Source organism: Mustela nigripes, chromosome 17, assembly GCF_022355385.1.
Source record: "Mustela nigripes isolate SB6536 chromosome 17, MUSNIG.SB6536, whole genome shotgun sequence".
Taxonomy (NCBI): domain Eukaryota; kingdom Metazoa; phylum Chordata; class Mammalia; order Carnivora; family Mustelidae; genus Mustela; species Mustela nigripes.
Window position 1 is genome coordinate 59,462,867 of NC_081573.1, and position 15,790 is coordinate 59,478,656.

A 15,790-nucleotide genomic window follows, 5' to 3' on the forward strand; every position below is an offset into this window, starting at 1 on the left:
AGGGAGAGAGAGAGAAGAGGGAGGGAGGCTGCTGCTGCCATGGCAACCAGCGGAGGTGGACTCGCCCACGTGCCCAATGACATCAGCACCTTCCTACTCTTCCAAATTAGCTTTGAGGGCCAAACGTCTGCCCCCTCCTGCAGGCCAGCAGCTTACCCCATGGGGTGATCAGTGCAGACCCTGGGGTGTGCAGGGCCTCCAACCCCTACCTACGTCACAGGGGATACGCCCACCCGAAGTCCTTCTCTATAAATGGGGACATGGAAGGATCAGGGTGACCGTGGAATATCAAGTCCCTTCTATGCCCCTGTCCTGGGATTTCTGTGCTGCAGGGGCTGTGGGGCCACTTTGGGGGAGGGCAGTGATTCAAGCTTTGTGGAGCAAGGATCTCCCCAGGGTGCGAGCACCTGGGGCGGGTGGCCTCCACCCACACCCTGTCTTTCAGCCCTGGGACTGCCGGGTGAGTGGGGGGACGACCTTGGTCAAAGCTGCCCCAAAGTGCCCCAAATCCCTTCTGAGCCCCGGAGACCCAGCCCGCTCTGCAGACCTCTGAAATCCCTGTTCCAGTGGTAGCCTCTGCCCCCACGGTACACAGCAACCCAAGCAGGGGCGCCGCCTCCGCCCGGCGCCCTACCTTGATGGTGGAGAACTCCTTCCTCCAGGGCAGCAGGTACAGGTGCACAGCAGCCAGCTCCAGCAGCTCGAAGGCGCGGGCCAGGCCACGCAGCGCGGGGGCCAGGTCAGCGCGGCCCCACAGACCGTCGGTGAGCAGCGCCAGCGCGTCGTCCTGCAGCGCCCCGTGCAGGTCGAAGTCTTCCACCAGGATCTGCCACAGCACCGCGCGCAGCGATGGGTCCCCACACACGCCCGCGCGGCCGCGCCGCAGCTCGCGCTCCAGGCACAGGCGGTAGTCCTCGGACAGCGAGCTGCTGCCCATCCTGGCGGGCGGGGGTACGGGATCAGGAACCAGGCCTCTGCCCGCCGGCTGTGCGCCACCCCCCACCAGCCACAGATGCCCCCTCCGGCCTGGCGACCCCGTCCCCTCCGGCTGTGCGGCCCCCCGTGCCCCCCGCATCCACATGTCCCCTACAGCGCGGCGACCTCGCCCACTTAGCAGCTCCGAACAGAGACCCCCCCACCACCTGCCCACCAGATCGTGCCGTGGGCCCCGCGAGCGACCGCTCTACCTGCCGGTCCCCAGCGGAGCCCAATCGGCCGCCTCTCAGACCTGTCCAGCCGCCGCGCTCTTCCGCCGCCGGCGGCTCCGCCCACCGGCCTCGGCCGTGACGCTAGGGGCGGGGCTTGCGCCGGGCACCGCCCCCTTGGCTTACCCGGGCGGGGGCGGAGCTGGGGGCGGGGCCTAGCACCGCCCCTGCCCCGGCGTCTGCAGCCTCCCGGGCACCCGCGGCTCGCGGCGGATCCTGGGCCGGGACCGCGGGCCGGCGCTCGGCGGGCGCCCGCGGAAACGTGCGTCCCAGCTGCGCCTCGCTCCGGGCTAGGCCCTCGCAGCGCCAGCCGGGGAAGCAGGTGCTCGTCGCGCGCCCCGGGCCGGGCCCAGAGCTCGCGGTGCGCACGGGGCGTGCGGTTCGGCGTGGTTATGCAGGTCAGGTGGGTGCGGCGGCCTCAGAGTCTTTCTGTGGTTCCAGATTTCTGGTCCCTGAGAGCAGCCTCCGGGGGGCCCGGAGGCGGGGTCGGGCCCCTCCCTAACTAGGCCAGCCTCGGTGCCAGGCGCCTGACCCGTGCGCTAAGGCCACTCGTGCGGAGGCGGGATGGGAGAAATTGAGTGCTTGGGGGATGGCAGCTCAGTGCAGGGAAGGTCGTCCGTGGACCCTCCTCCCTGGGCAGGTTCTGCCCCTTGGCTTCTGGGCCCCTCAGAAGGGGGGCCAGAGATGGGACCCGCCTGGGAGTTTCTTCTCTTAATAAAGAATTTTCACCTGGCATTTCCCTGCGGGTGTGTCTTCAGATCCTTCAAATGGGCCTTTCAGAAAAACACTAACCAAGCTGGGGATCTTGAGACGCTTTGCGGACCGGCACAGAGGCATTTCCCGTACTGAACCCTGCGCTGGGGCCACACCCGCCCCAGGAGCCTGCTAACTTCGGGTCATCTCTCCGGCTTGTCCGCAGAAGGCGGGAGCGTCCCCACTCTCTTCCGTCCGCCGCTGAATTCATCGGGTCTCCGGCCGGGAGGCCTCGGGAATTGTTCATCCGCGGCCACGGCCCCCAGCCCTGCGATGACTGTTACCGCCCCGTGCAGAGTCACGGGACTGACTGGGTCTCCAACTCCAGGGAGACGGGGTTCCGATGCCGCTGTGTGGGACTCGGGGCGACTCCTCTCAGCTGCTGCTCGCTACTCTAGGGCACGCGTGACTCTTCTCTGTGGGTCACCCGAACCCGGGCAGGTCTTCGCACTGTTTCCACCCATAGAATGGAAGTGATATTGTTTGGCTTCCCAGGTTAACTCCTTAAAACGCCCTGTTGTCTTGAGCTGTTTGCTCTTGGAATCCAGCCATCTTCTTGTGGGAGAGCCGGCAGCACATGGAGAGACCTTGCCCTGGGCTGAATAATGTCCCCCAGATCCGCACCCCCTAGAACCTGGGAATGGGCACTTGTTTGGAAACAGATTCTTTGCAGATATAATCGTTAGGGTGAAGTCATGCTGAACTAGGACAGGCCCTAAATCCCAAATGACTGATGCTGTTGTAAGAAGACAGGAGTCCAGACACAGCCTGTGGGGAGAAGGCTGTGGCGATGGAGGCAGAGGCTGGGGCTCTGCCTCCAGCGACCAGCCCAGGACTGCAGGAGCCAGGAAGCTGAACGGGGCAAGCCAGGGTTCTGCTCTAGGACTCTGAGGGAGTAGGGTTCCACCAGCATCTTGAATTCTGGCCTGCAGAACTCGAATAAATTTCTGGTTTTTCACAGCACTCAGTTTATGGCCGCAAGAGGAAACGAAAGAAAGAAGGCCTCACCTGATTCTGGGAATGGAGCTGAGTCCTGACTGAGGTCCTAGCTCTCGACAAAGCTCTGGATGATTCCAGTCTCTGACATTGGGTCACCCAACCTGGAAACTGACCTAGTTGACGCTGGGGGTGCAGAGATGGGCTGTCCCCACTGAACCATGGAAGGGTCACGAGCAAAGTACAGGACTCCTATGGTGTTGAAGGCGGGCGGGGGGGGGGGGTTGTTACGCAGCAGTCCTTGGGTGACCAGGAGCCGAGCCTCTCTCGCTCCACCTCCACCCTCCTGGGGCTGGATGCGGCACTGTCTGACCCCGTGTCCAGGCCTCTCATGACCTGGTCGGAGGGTCATTTGGCCTTTGTGTTGGCCCAGGACTGCAGCTCGTTCTCGAAGCTGCTGCCCAGTACACCCCACCCTGGGTGTACTCCTATTTGCCACCACGCTCAGCTTTGCCCAGGATTGGATTTTACCTGTGTAGTGCACGTGAAATTCTACCTTGTTACTGTGTTAATTTGCACTTCTTGATTTTTAGAGTTTTTAACACTTTTGGTGCTAATTCGCTTTTTAAAACTTTCTTTGGAAGGTGCCGGGCTGGTGCAGTCGTTTAAGCATCTGACTCTTGATTTCGGCTCAGATCATGATTTCAGGGTTGTGAGGTCGAGCCCCACATCAGGCTCCACACTTGATGTGGAGTTGGTTTGAGATTCTCCCTCTGCCTCTCCCCCTGTTTGGGCACGCCCACTCGTTCACCTTCTCCAAACCCAAAAACCTTCCTCCTCTGTAGATGGTCTCTTCACAGACTTGGCTATTTTTCTATTCTGGACTGCTGCCTTTTTCTTGTTGATTTGCAGGGTTTCTGGGGCGGGGAGAGTGGATTACTCATCCATTTTATTCATGAGCCGTGGGCTCAGCCTGTCCAAGGGCAGCGCCTGGAAGAGGGTGCAGAGGAGACAGCCCACATGGGGCCCATCCCCAGATGTGTGGTCCCCAGCACCAAGCCAAAAGGTACCTGTACTGTCAGGCTCAGCTGAAGACACCCCTTCATCCTCCATCGGCTCTATGAAGGGGCCTTTAAAATCCCGTCCTTGAGATGTTAATGCTAAGGACTGAAGCCTGGATGTTACCTTCCTTTCCCAAGGCTCTGTGATGGGTAGGGTTCTCACCCAGGTCTGGGGTGCTCAGAACTCTACACTTACAAGAGCATAAGCAGAATGTCAGGGGGGCCAAGGGCAGAGCAAGGGTGGGGAGACAAAGACAAGGGGTTGGGTGTGTGCTGGCTTGTCTGCTCCAGGGACACTGGCAGGCAGAGGACCCCAGGCCACCAAAGTTCCTGAGAGACGACAGCTGTCCCGGGGATTTGGGTTGGCCTGCCCCAGCCCACTGGGCCCAGCACCCGACTGTGGGGTCTTGACCGCAGGTGCCTGTTGGCCTGCTGAGCTCAGACTAAGTCTGCCATCATGAGATGTAGCCCAGAGAAGATGCGTCCCCTGTTGTGGACTCAGTTCCTCATGGAATCCCTGGGCAGACGGACCTGCAGAGCACCCAGTAAGCGCCAACTGCTGTTGCTGTTTCCCGAAAAGCCTGCCCCCCGGAGCACCCGCACACTGCTCCCATTGCTGGCCCCCTGCGTGGCTGCACCCAAACCCCTCGCCTCGGTGGTAACTCAGGTTTGCCTGGGGCCCCTCCTCCCCTGGCAGATGCTGCCTGCAGCGGGGGCTGGGCTGCCTTCTCCTCTTCAGGGACGACACAGACCACAACTAAGGGCACCCACATGTGTTTCTCACCCAGAGAAAGATGCTTCCCAAGAGCCCTTCAGGCCAAGAGGTCCAGTCCCAGGTCCTGCCCAGCCCACTTGGCCCTGCAGAGCCTGTCCTGTCCTGGGGGTGCAGCCCCAGGAGGTCTGGGAGCTGGCTTCTGGGACAGTCCAGCTCTTGCTGGTCAGCGGGGGGGGGGGGGGGGGGGGGGGCTCCGGGCCTCCATGTGGCCAGTGGTGTGGCAAGCATGCACGCTGGGGGCTTAAGATACCAGTGACCTCTTTATTGTTAGCGGTGTCAGTGGCTTCCTGGGGCATGTGACAGAGTGGACACTGGGCTGCAGACAGGCACTGACCCTTGGGTTCACACTGGCCCAGGAGGGGACATGTAGGAATGGAAAGTGGCCAAGGGTCCCCGCAAGTCCAGTGCTTACCACACCAAGGGCTGGAGCAGCTCAGAGGCCCCAGACACAGGTGGGAGCCCTGGGCGTCCCTGGGCTCCAGGGCAGAATGGAGTGATCAGTGCCCGGGAGTAAACAGTATGGTTGCAAACCACCTGGGTCCCATGGGTGGGAGGCAGGGGTGGGGACAGGTCCTCTTCTTGACCCTAACCAGACACCGGTGCTGGAAGCTCACTGTCACAGGGAACGGGAAGGAGAGAACCACACCTGCCCTCTGCCAGGCCCAGGGTCCCCTCCTGACCATGGAGATGCGGGGCTGTGCGGGTCCCAGGGGAGTCCAGTGTTTGCCGCTCCAGCATGGAGCCTCTCAGGCCTACTTCCTAGGAGCTGGTTGAGCTCAGCTCTGTCCTCTGAGGAACAGAGGTGTCTCATCAGGTCCCTGGGGGCAGATGTCAGGTTACGGCAGGTGTGAGAGCAGCAGAGCCCCGGCACAGCTGGCCTACTGCCCCCCAAGAGCGGGTGACTCGTGGACGGTCCTCAGCGGGTCGTGTCCTCCTCTACTTGCCCAGAACCCCTCGGGGCAGCAGCTCCACGTAGTTCAGGGCACTCTGCAGTGAGGTCAGGCAGTAGCCCTCCTCTCCGATCAGGTACCTGTGCGGAGGCAGGCACAGGCAGCACCTGTCACTTCCAGAGGATGCAAGGAGACCCCCAGCACTTTGGAAGGGTGTCTGCCCTCATGGGGACGTCCAGGGGACAAAGCCCTGGGTGCTGAGGTCCCCCAGGGGTCTGTCAGGGAGGCTGGGCTAGAGGACAGCCCACTCCCCAGGCAGATGCTCCTCAAGAGACGGCCCCCCAGTTCCTGTCTCAGCAGTATGCCAAGCAAGGGGTGGTGGGAAGGGGCTAGAAAAAGGGACCACGGGCTTTATGGGCAGGTGGACCCCGACCCGGGAGCACATGCCCAGTGCCCATGCCGGCCCGACTGCAGCTGGGGGTTCCTACCCCTCATGGATGAACTCCTCCAGGGCTGCGCACTCCGACACCAACTGGGGGAGGCCACTTCTCAGCACCACAAAGGACAAGATGGGCAGCAGGTCATCGGCACCACTGTTGGGCAGAGGCACAGCTGGCCAGTAGGCTCCAGGGGCCAGTACAGCCGCTCAATCCCCAAAACCCTGCAGCCCCCATTTTGGCCTCTGGAGTGGTCCTTGGCTTGCCAGCAGCTCGCCCTGCACCCCTCCTGCCTGCCTGCATGGGGAGTTGGGGGTGGACTCTGGTCAGCAGCACTGGCAGCCACTCCAGGTGGCAAGGCTGTCCCTGATTGGGAACCATGTGCTGCGGAGCCCACGCCTGGCCAGGGGGATGCCCTCCAGGGCACGTGTGGGGACAGCCTCAGCCCCACTGGCCTGCCCACTCCTGTGGCGCTGGATAACAGAGGGGAGGGCCTGTGTCCCAGGCAGCCTGCTGAACCTGTGACCGGAACAAGGCACCTGAGATCCCCCACGAGAGGCATCTAGGGGAGCTAAAGAGGTGCTCAGGGAGGCCCATGCAGGCTCCTAGCCCAAGGGGCCCACAGGTTGGTGGTGTCTGAGAAGAGCATGGGAGCAAAGACTCTGGTTTGAGTAGGACCACCCACCAGGAAGGCTTCGGCCACTGGGAGCTCCTGCTCGTGGCTCTGCCCCCATGACCCTGGGCACTGCACCCCCGTATGTGCAACACAGCCCTCATTCCTCCTCAGACCCCCGAGGGAGAGAGGGAGTGTGGGATTGCAACTGCGACCCACGACACCTTCAGCCCTACGGCTCTCAACACCTACAGCTGTGTACTCTGAAGCCACATGGTCAACTGGTGAAGGGCGGCCCTCCAGTGCAGCCCTGCAGCTGAGGTCCTGGGGTTGCTGGGGTGGAGGGCATCTGTCTTTCTCCTTGGGTGGAGTTCTTCCCTGCTCATCTCGTGCTTAACTCTAGCTTCTATCTAACCATTATCTCCAGGCCCTTGGGTGCTAAAACCCACCCACCAGGTTCAAGTGACTGGTGTCTTCTTTATAACACGGGTCCCTGGGGCAGGGTGGCGGCAGGCAGAGCCCCTGCAGGTGCAGGCGAGCCCCAAGCGGGGACCAGGAAGCTGCTGGCCCCGGGAGGGTTCAGATGAGACAAACAGAAGCCGGCATCAGAGACGCAGGTGGAGAAGACCCCCGCCTCACCTCAGGATGGCGGGCAGGAATGATCGGGAAGCCCAGGTCTGGGGGCTTCGCACACGAAGCAAGCTCTTTACTGAGGCTGGGGCAGTTTCCCCACACGTGCTTCTGGGACAAGCAACCCTAAATTTCACTGGATTAGCCGCTGGTTCCTAACTCCTAAGAAGCCCTACCCAGATGGGCGGGAATGCGTCGTCTGCGGGGGCTCGCGCCGCTGGTGGAAATGGGCGCTGCTGGGGCCCAAGACCCAGACGGGAACCTGCGTTCTAGGTGCTGGGGGCAAGACGGGAGGGCTCTCCCCGCACCGCAGGCCCCCGCAGGCTCAGAGCCCACCCCGGGCTGTGAACTTCTGGGACTCACATGGCCGTGGCACCCAGCAGGGGTCTGGCCTCCGGGGCGGCCTCGTGGGCGCGGCAGTAATCCTCGGCGCAGGCGCAGATGACCCGGAGCACGCGCACTGCGTCACAGAAAAGGGGCTGCACGGGGGTGGGGGGTGGGTGGGGCCGGTCCCGGGCGAGCCCAGAGGCCGCATCAGCTCCCAGGCACCCACCCGTCCTGCCCGTCCTGCCCGGTGGCGCCAGCTCGGGAGAGCCCGAGTCCCTCCCGGAGCGAGTCCCTCCCGGAGCGGAGCCCTCGCATAGCTTCTGTCCCGGAGACACACCCCCAAGGGACAGGAGGCGAGGCCGGTCTGCCGCTCGGGGCCCGCCGAGAGTCCAGGTCAGCCTCCGGGACGGAGCCTTATCTGACCGCGTTCGTCCCCGTCCGCCCTCTGGAGCGCGGCCCTCACCGATGCACTCCAGCTTCTTCTGCGGACAGCTCTCCAGGACCAGCAGGCCCAGCTCTCGGGCCGCCGCGCAGTAGGGGTAAGCACCGGCGCCCGAGGCCTCCAGGTCCCGGGGCAGGAGCTTCCTGGGAACGCCCACGGCGGCGGGGGACGCGTTCCTGTAGAGTTCCATGCTCCTGCTCAGGGCGGCCTCCCGGAGGCGGTGCACGCTCCTGGGGCAGAGAGAGGCCGGGCTCAGCCGGGCGAGGGCCGGCCGCAGGGCGGGTGTGGCACGACGGGCCCACTGGAAGCATCTGAGGAGGGCTGGAGAGTAAAGCAGCCGCTGGAAGCGTGCCCCGGGGTCCTGGAGTGGAAGGGCCTGTGGGGGGTCTGGGACTGGGCGTACCTATAGAGCGCCAGCAGCAGGGGCCAGAGTGGAGAGAAGAAGGGCTCCTCGATGCAGGCCAGGCACCGGTCCTTGGAGGCGGCTGCATTCAGGCCTTCGAAAGCCAGGAGGGTCAGCGAGAGCAGCCTGTCTGCCGGGAGCAGAGCCCGCACGATGGCGCTGTGGGACGGCTGGGCCCTGCCACCCCAGGCTGGCCGCCCACCCCTGGAGGTCATCCCCAGCTAGCCTGGGGTGCCCGGGGTGGGGGGCCCATACCTGCTCCCACCCTCCCAGAGCCAGCCTCAGTGTGGACAGCACCACAGTGTTCTGGCTTGCTGGGCTGGGGCCCTCCACTCCCCTCCAGCTCCCACTTCCATGCCCAGGGCTCTGCAGTTGGAGCACCCAGGAGCTCACAAAATCATGCCCGGCTCCCTAAGGAACTAAGAAGACAGGCTGAGAAAGGACAGCCTCTTTCTGAAGGGCTGGAACTGCAGGAACCTGTCAGACACTCAGAAGCAGGTTTAAAACAAGACCCGAGGCCCCGTCCTGGTGATCTTGGAAGGAATTCCAAGCCCCTGTTGGAACTCCCTCGCTGGTTTTCAGAAAACCCTGGAAGCCTTCTTCTTTGGAAGTGACCTGGCAGTCTCCAGCCACCCTAGGCACCAACCCTCAGGGAGTCCACACACTGTTCTTAAAATGGAAAAGGCCATTGTCCCCAGGGTGCACACGTCTGATGGTTCTTAGTTTGGAATGACCTGAGCCTAACCCTGTGGGCCAGCCAACCACCTGGCGGCCAGAACATCTGACAGCAGACCCTTCCCCAAACAGAAGTCTGGCCGACCAGACTGCCTTTCCTGGGGCAGCCCAGCGAGCAGACAACCCAGGATCGGGGAGACCTCAGGCCCGCAGCCGGCCTCACCTGCTCTCAGAGCACGCACCTGCCTGTCTACTAAACACGAAGTCTGCCCCAGAGAAGGGGGGACAGACAGGGCTCTGCAGACCACGCCTGGCGGGCCGCCTACCAGAGGAAAGCCTGTCCTCCCAAGGGCCCAGGCTTCAGAACTGGGGCAGCGCCCCCCCCCCCGCGTCCTGTGGGCACACAGGCCCTCACCGATGGCGTCGTGTATGTCCTTCACGGTGCTCTTCAGCTGCTCCTGCAGCGGCTCCTTCTTCACGCCCGTCGTCTGGGGCTCAGGTGGCCACCCTCGCCCCCGGCCCCACCCCTCAGAAGTAGCCAAGAAGTGTTCGAGGTCCTCAAAGGAGCTGTCTTTGCCCTGCACACTGGTCCAGCTGTGAGCCAGGGGCGAGGAGGGCCCCGCGGGGCTGCTGTCCGGCCCTCTGTCTGGGGCACCGGCGTGAGGAGGGGGCACGGGGGGACTGGCGTGGGTTCCCTCCGACGGCCGTGGGGCCGGGCTGGGCTCCGCGGTGGAGAGCATGCAGTAGAGGCTGTGCGAGGGCCGGAGTCGCCGGCTTCCAGGGGCCAGCAGCCCGTCAGCATCCGGGGGCAGAGAGCAGCAGCCAGGGGTGGGGGCGGCGCCCACAGCGGCCCTGCTGACGAGGGGGTACAGCGTCTGGTACACCGCACACTGGAGCTTCTTCAGGAGCTGTGAGATGGGGTGGTCGGGGATGCTGCGAGCACAGGGACAGGGTGAGGCTGCGGCGCTGGGCCACGCCCTCACCTGCCAGCGGCCAGCCGGCCCTGGGGCCCCATCGCACACCTCGGAGAAGCAGGAGAAGCAGCTCCGGGGCATCCTTGGGAGTGAATGTGGCTGATAAAGCCGGACCCGCCCCTCTGAGAAGGTAGGAGGTGGCGGCTACAGGACCAAGAGGAAGGCTGGCCGGGATGTCCGCAACCCCAGCCCTGAGAAGGGCTCCTGCGGGCGCCCCATTCAGCAGCCCCGGTCTCCTCCTCACTTTCTTTTCTGGCGTCGGCCTGCCAGTAGGGCCAACAGGATGGAGAGAGGGAGGGAGGCCCTGGTACCTGAGCAGGTGGGAGACCAGGCTGGTCACGAGCGACAGGTCCCCGGGGCTTTTCTTGAGCCGGGCCTTCCAGTGCTTCGGCCAGTCCTGCGGGGCAGAAGACTTTGGAGCGCATGGCTGGATCCCTGCATGCTTCCCCACCAAGGCTGCCCCCGAGGAGACCACTGCCACACTGTCTGTGCTCGCCCTGGGGCGTCGGGAAGACCCAAGGCCAACAGGCCCCGGGAATAGCAACCTGTGGCAGCCCCAGCCTCGGCTCCCAGCCTCGGCTCCTGGCACTCACGTGGTCTTGCTCGTACTCGAGGATGGCGGCATAGAGGGCCCGCTGCTCCCGCTCCTCTGGGGTCAGGGCGACTTGACTGCAGAACCTCCTGGGGAGAAAGAGCCAGCTGGGAGCCTCAGGGCAGCAGTTCCCACCAGTCCTCTGGGCTGTCCCCAGACCCGCGGGAGGAGACGCACCTGTTGGCCGCCTCCTGGAGCCGCAGCCGGCGCTCCTCCATCTTCCTGTGCAGCTGGGGCGGCAGAGTCAAGGCTGTGGCTGGTGGGCACCCCCTCCCACCCCCTCCCCTAGCCGGCACTGAGTTCCTGGGCACCTGGGAGGTATGGTCAGGCCAGGCGGGGCAGAGGAGGGGGCAGGCCGGAGGATGGGTGCTCTCTCAGGGAATGAAGCCAGGCCCAGCTGCCTGGAAGCAGGGAGAGGAGCCCGTGGGTGCTCCGAGGAACAGGAGGGCCCGCGCAGAGGCCGGCAGGGCAGGAGCCGTCCCTCAAGGACACGACTCTCTGAAGCGAGACGGATTCCGCCCCAACAGCGGCACCTTCACCTCCCCCTCACCCCCTTCTCCCTCAGCTTGGGACACCAGGGACGGAGAGAAAGGATACTGTCTCCTCGCGGGCTTTGGCGATCACAAGGTTCTCCAGCATCTGTCGTTGCAGGGACAAGGTCTAGGAAGGGCAGGAGAAAGTAAGGCTCTACTGCTCTTCCACCACCAAGTCAGACCCTCCCTGGGACCTGCTCACCAGGGAGGTCTTCTGCACGGCCTGGCTGGGGTCCAGACGGGCCATCCGTGCCTCGTAGGCGGCCTTCAGCTTCTGGTTCTGCAGAGACGCCTCCTCCAGAGGGGTCAGCTCCCTGGGAATAGCAACAAGCTGCTGTCCAGGCCCCAGGAAGCTCTGGAATCCTCTGGTAACCTGAGGACCCTCCCCGACCAAGCCCTGAGACCGGAAGGTGAACTGGTGGTGCGGCGGGGAGGCAGGCAGGAATTGAAAAGGAGGGAGGAGGTCTCGGGTGGACTGGGGACCCGTGCTGACCTGGGCTGCAGTAGCTAAGACGTCTGAGTTTTCAAGAGAAGGCAGACATTGTGCTTTTTGTAGATGAGGTATGCGTGTCTGGCAACAACATGAAACTTTCTAACGGCATCATGTGAGCGCAACAACTAGATGAGCTTGCCACCCGTTACAGTGAGAACCGGGTCTACTCCGTAGGAAGAGCCGCCAAAAGCTACCCCCACCCCGCGCGGAGTCTTTGGGTTTCACAGGTCTTCACGCTTGCGCAGTGGGGGAGGGTCAGCTGTGAGGGCTCCAGCTGTGGGAAAACCTGTCCTGGGATGGAAGTCTCCTGCCTGGTCCTGCCCTGAAACCTCACGTGCGCAGGTGAGGGGTCTGGACCCTTTCGGTGCCTGTGGCCCCTGAGGACTGGCAGCAGCAGGGCCAGGAGCCAGCCCTTGCCTGTCTGAGTGGGGATTCTTGTATGTGATTGTGTTTCCTCAGTTCCAGAAACTTCTATCCTGTTAGCTCTTCAAATAATGCCTCTCCCACTTTCTTTCTTTTCCCAGAAGTCCAATAATCTTGTTAGATTTTCGATCTCCCTCTCAGACTTTCTTTTTTCTCTCCCTCTCTGAGACGTTCAGAGGATCTACTGACCCTTTAACCGATTCACTCATTCTTTCTGCAGTTATGTCTGGTCTGTTATAAAATCGACTGCTCATTTCCGTGTGCACGCGTGCACTTTCACTGCAGGATACGATGTGTTGTTACTGTTTTCAGTTAGTTTTTAAAAAGAATTTTGGCATTTTTAAAAATTTTGTTTCTACTTGGTTCTTTATTTGCTGGGTCCGATTTTATGGTGGTTTTTTCTTTTTTTTTCCTCCCCTGACACTATTTTCCAACTTGCTTTTTCCTTCTGTGAATGTAAAGAGCACGACGGTCTCACGAAACGTCTGCTAACTCTGCCTGGAAGCTTGCAGGCCATTTCCATGCTTACTCTCTAAGCTTCTGGTTTCTCTCTGGACTTGCATGTCTCTGACTGGGTGTCATTTGTACACATGCTTCTGTCCAAAGGGGATTTGCATGTTTTTGTCAAGCACGAGGCTATTTCCATTCTCGGGCCCGTTTTAACAAAAACCACCCTGGTTAGCTCACTTTGCCTGGACTTCAAACCCAGGCTCAGCCCACCTTCCGTTTGGCCCTCTCTTACTTCTTAGAACCTTGTGACTCTACCACCTGAAGCTTCTGGAAGATCTCGGGCGGCAGAAATGGAGATAGTTTCCCCCCTTCATCCGAGTACACCCGGCGATGTCGACTGGTGGATGAGGTGCCTGGAGCAGCCACGGGCACAGCTGGCTTCAGGTGTGTTTTCCCTGCAAGATGCACACAAGCAAGGGGCATCGTGGAGTCCAGTGCGCCACAGACACGTGGATTTGTGTGTGGGGGGTGTCCGAGGGAAATCTGCTGGAGACCCACCGAGCTGGGCAGCTGTTGACTGGGCCCTCTCCAGACACTGCTCAGCCAGTTTCAGCATCTTTGAGGTGTCTGGGGCCAGAGTGTCTCCACCTTCTAGGGAGCAAGAGACAAGAAAACTGATCACCATCGCCTTTGTCACTAAACAGAGTCTTGCTGAAATAAAAACTAGGACAAGCCCAGCCTCTCCTGACCTCTGACCCCTCTGCGGGTCTAGCCCCCTCCTCCTCTCTTCCCCCGGGGGTCACCCCGCCCCCTCCTCATCCCTGACCTCTAGGTCACCTCATCTCCTCATTTCTGATCATCTGACGGGGGTTGACTTCCTGATGCCACGTGGGCTTCCAGCTTGGCCAGCCCCGCACGGAACTGTCCTGACATCCCGGACGTCATCCCGGCTGGACTCTCCGAGCCCCTCCTCTGCCTTTGCTCAGCAAACGCCTTCCTCGTACTTACAGCCTCTCCCCACGGTGCACCTTGTAGGGGCCACGGACCATTTCCCAGACACAACTTCACCACCTATCTCCTGTGCTCTGGCTGTGCTTGACCCTGCCCCCGGCCCATGCTGGGGGGCCTTCTGTTCTGTATTCCCTGCTGGGGCCGGGGGGGCGGGCAGTCACTCTCATCAGGAGGTACAGGCTACAGGAGCTGCCTCCAAAGGTCTTCCCTGGACCCCACCAGCCATAGTCTCTGACCCACTGTGCTCCCATTACAGCCAGCCTCTCACCGCACCCTGTTCTGGCCCTCTGACTCCCACGGAAATTCCCCTCACTTCTGCCCTCACATTGAGCCCCTCTCTGAGGGCTCCTCCACCTTTCAGGGTCTCTCTCTTCCAGAACACTGCGCCCCTCCCCCGGGTCTACTGCTGCGCCCCTCTCCCAGGCCTCAGTCTTGCAGGGCCGAGAGCTCTGTGAAGCTCACTGCCTCTCTGGGGCAGCTCTGGTTCTGGTGACTCTGACGTCTCCCATAGCCACCAGGGTGCTCAGCACCTGTAGGAAACAAGCTCAGGACGGAGCTCTCTATTCTTCCCACACGAGTCTGCACCTGCCACCCGCTGGACCGTCCCTCTGCACCTCACTGCTTCCCCCCAGAAGTCCACTGCTCCCCCCACCCCACCCCACAGCGGCTCACTGTCTCCACCCCCTGCCCTGCCAACCAGTAGCTCACTGCCCCCCCAAATCTGGGAGGTCCACCTTTAAAGAACATCCCCAAGCCCTTTACTGCTCCTATGTCCAAGCAGCCCTATCACTGCTGTCCTCACTGTGAGAACCTCCTGGGGGCTCAGCTTCCATGCTGGCCTCTCTCCCACCAAGCCTCTACCAGTTTCCCCTTACGCCAGAACGGCCCCAATTCCCCCCAAGGCCAGGACCGCCCCAACTGCACCCAGCACCCACTCTCATCTCAGAGGCTTGCACATCTGCTGGGAGTGTGCCCCCAGCCCTCGACCTTTCCACAGCTCCCGCCTTCCTGGGCTAGGGTCCGACGTCCAGTCTCTGGTTAGGCCGCTGCACGTCCACCCCCGACAGTTCCCCTCTCTTCCTGCTCCCACACCAGGCGAGGACAGCTCGTGCACCCAGTCCCCTTCTGCTAACGACCCATGGGTAGGCACAGGACACCCCCAGGCCTGCGACCCACCAAGCGCTAAGCTGTCCATCATTTGTTCGGCCCGGGAGGAGTGGAGAGGCTGAGAGCTGTACCTGGGGTGGTTTCCGCCTCTTCCAGCAGCACCTGGGAGATGTACTGGATGCTCCTCAGGTACTCCACGTACGCCTCCTGTGCCCGGGCAGAGAAATGGCAGCGGTCAGGCCAGGAGCGGCCAGCGAGTCCGTCACGCCTGCCTCATGCCCTTGCGGGAAGCGCAGACATGGTGCCGGCTCATCTCTTGATTTCACCTGAGACCGCGGCCTGAGGTAATGAGCCGGTCGCCCTCCAGGCGCTCGGTCCTGTCCTGCAGACAGTCCCTCTTCCCTTGACTTGAAGGGCACCCGCCCCTCCGCTCCCTGCGGCCCCCAGCGCGGCACGAACGGAGCTTCTCGTTCCGCGCGGAGAAGCAGCCCCGACGGCCCGGTCTGCAACGAGTGGCCTTCCTGGGCGACTCGGGGGCTCCTGAGTCCGTGGCTTAGAAACCCACAACTTTCCTGAGAGGCTCCCGAGGGCCCGAGGCCACACATCTCGGAATCACGTCCGGCTGCGGTCCCGGCTGGTCCCGCTCCCGAGCTCCCGACCCCCCGAGCCCGCAGTGTCGAGCCCGAGGGCATCGCCGCTGCCCAGGGTCTGCCGGGCTCCGAGCCAGAGCGCCGGGCGCCGCGGGTCGCAGGGGAACCTTCCAGGGCTCCGCGGGTCCAGGGCTCCGCGGGTCCAGGGCTCCCCGGGCAGGACACGGCGGGCTGGGAAACGGATGCTGACCGGGTGGGGCAGCCGCGCTCGCAGGGACCCGGCTTGGGCAGGGCAGCGCCCCGAGGAAGCAGACGCCGTTCCCGGGCGGCCCGACCGGCCCGGCCTGCCCGTCCGGCCGGCGCCGCCCCCCGCACCCGCACCCGCGCCCCCGCCCCCGCCCCGCGCTCCCCCCCGGACCCGCCCCGCGCCCCCGCCCCGCGCTCCCCCCCGGACCCCGCCCCGCGCCCCC

The 15,790-nt window shown here is 63.0% G+C and overlaps 2 protein-coding genes across 4 annotated transcripts in view; both read right to left on the bottom strand.

Moving 5' to 3' along the window:
- SPATA2L (spermatogenesis associated 2 like) overlaps positions 1-1,289 on the bottom strand; it is a 4,362-nt gene extending 3,073 nt beyond the window's left edge. The window contains exons 1-2 of one of the 2 annotated variants that reach the window (XM_059382393.1): positions 1,229-1,249; positions 635-938 (exon numbers count right to left, since the gene is read on the bottom strand). In XM_059382393.1, the coding sequence (XP_059238376.1) occupies positions 635-937 (303 nt within the window). In that variant the 5' untranslated portion in view covers position 938; positions 1,229-1,249. Of the gene's footprint in view, positions 1-634; positions 939-1,187 lie in introns of both variants that reach the window. The other variant, XM_059382392.1, reaches the window with a different exon arrangement.
- Positions 1,290-4,977: 3,688 nt separating this feature from the next.
- Positions 4,978-15,790, bottom strand: part of VPS9D1 (VPS9 domain containing 1) — an 11,685-nt gene continuing 872 nt past the window's right edge. Inside the window, exons 2-15 of one of the 2 annotated variants that reach the window (XM_059382782.1) lie at positions 14,862-14,937; positions 13,171-13,263; positions 12,905-13,067; positions 11,449-11,560; positions 11,311-11,373; positions 10,891-10,943; positions 10,715-10,802; positions 10,433-10,518; positions 9,563-10,080; positions 8,473-8,602; positions 8,091-8,299; positions 7,664-7,760; positions 6,109-6,213; positions 4,978-5,760 (exon numbers count right to left, since the gene is read on the bottom strand). In XM_059382782.1, the coding sequence (XP_059238765.1) occupies positions 5,667-5,760; positions 6,109-6,213; positions 7,664-7,760; positions 8,091-8,299; positions 8,473-8,602; positions 9,563-10,080; positions 10,433-10,518; positions 10,715-10,802; positions 10,891-10,943; positions 11,311-11,373; positions 11,449-11,560; positions 12,905-13,067; positions 13,171-13,263; positions 14,862-14,937 (1,887 nt within the window). In that variant the 3' untranslated portion in view covers positions 4,978-5,666. Of the gene's footprint in view, positions 5,761-6,108; positions 6,214-7,663; positions 7,780-8,090; positions 8,300-8,472; positions 8,603-9,562; positions 10,081-10,432; positions 10,519-10,714; positions 10,803-10,890; positions 10,944-11,310; positions 11,374-11,448; positions 11,561-12,904; positions 13,068-13,170; positions 13,264-14,861; positions 14,938-15,790 lie in introns of those variants that run through there. The other variant, XM_059382783.1, reaches the window with a different exon arrangement.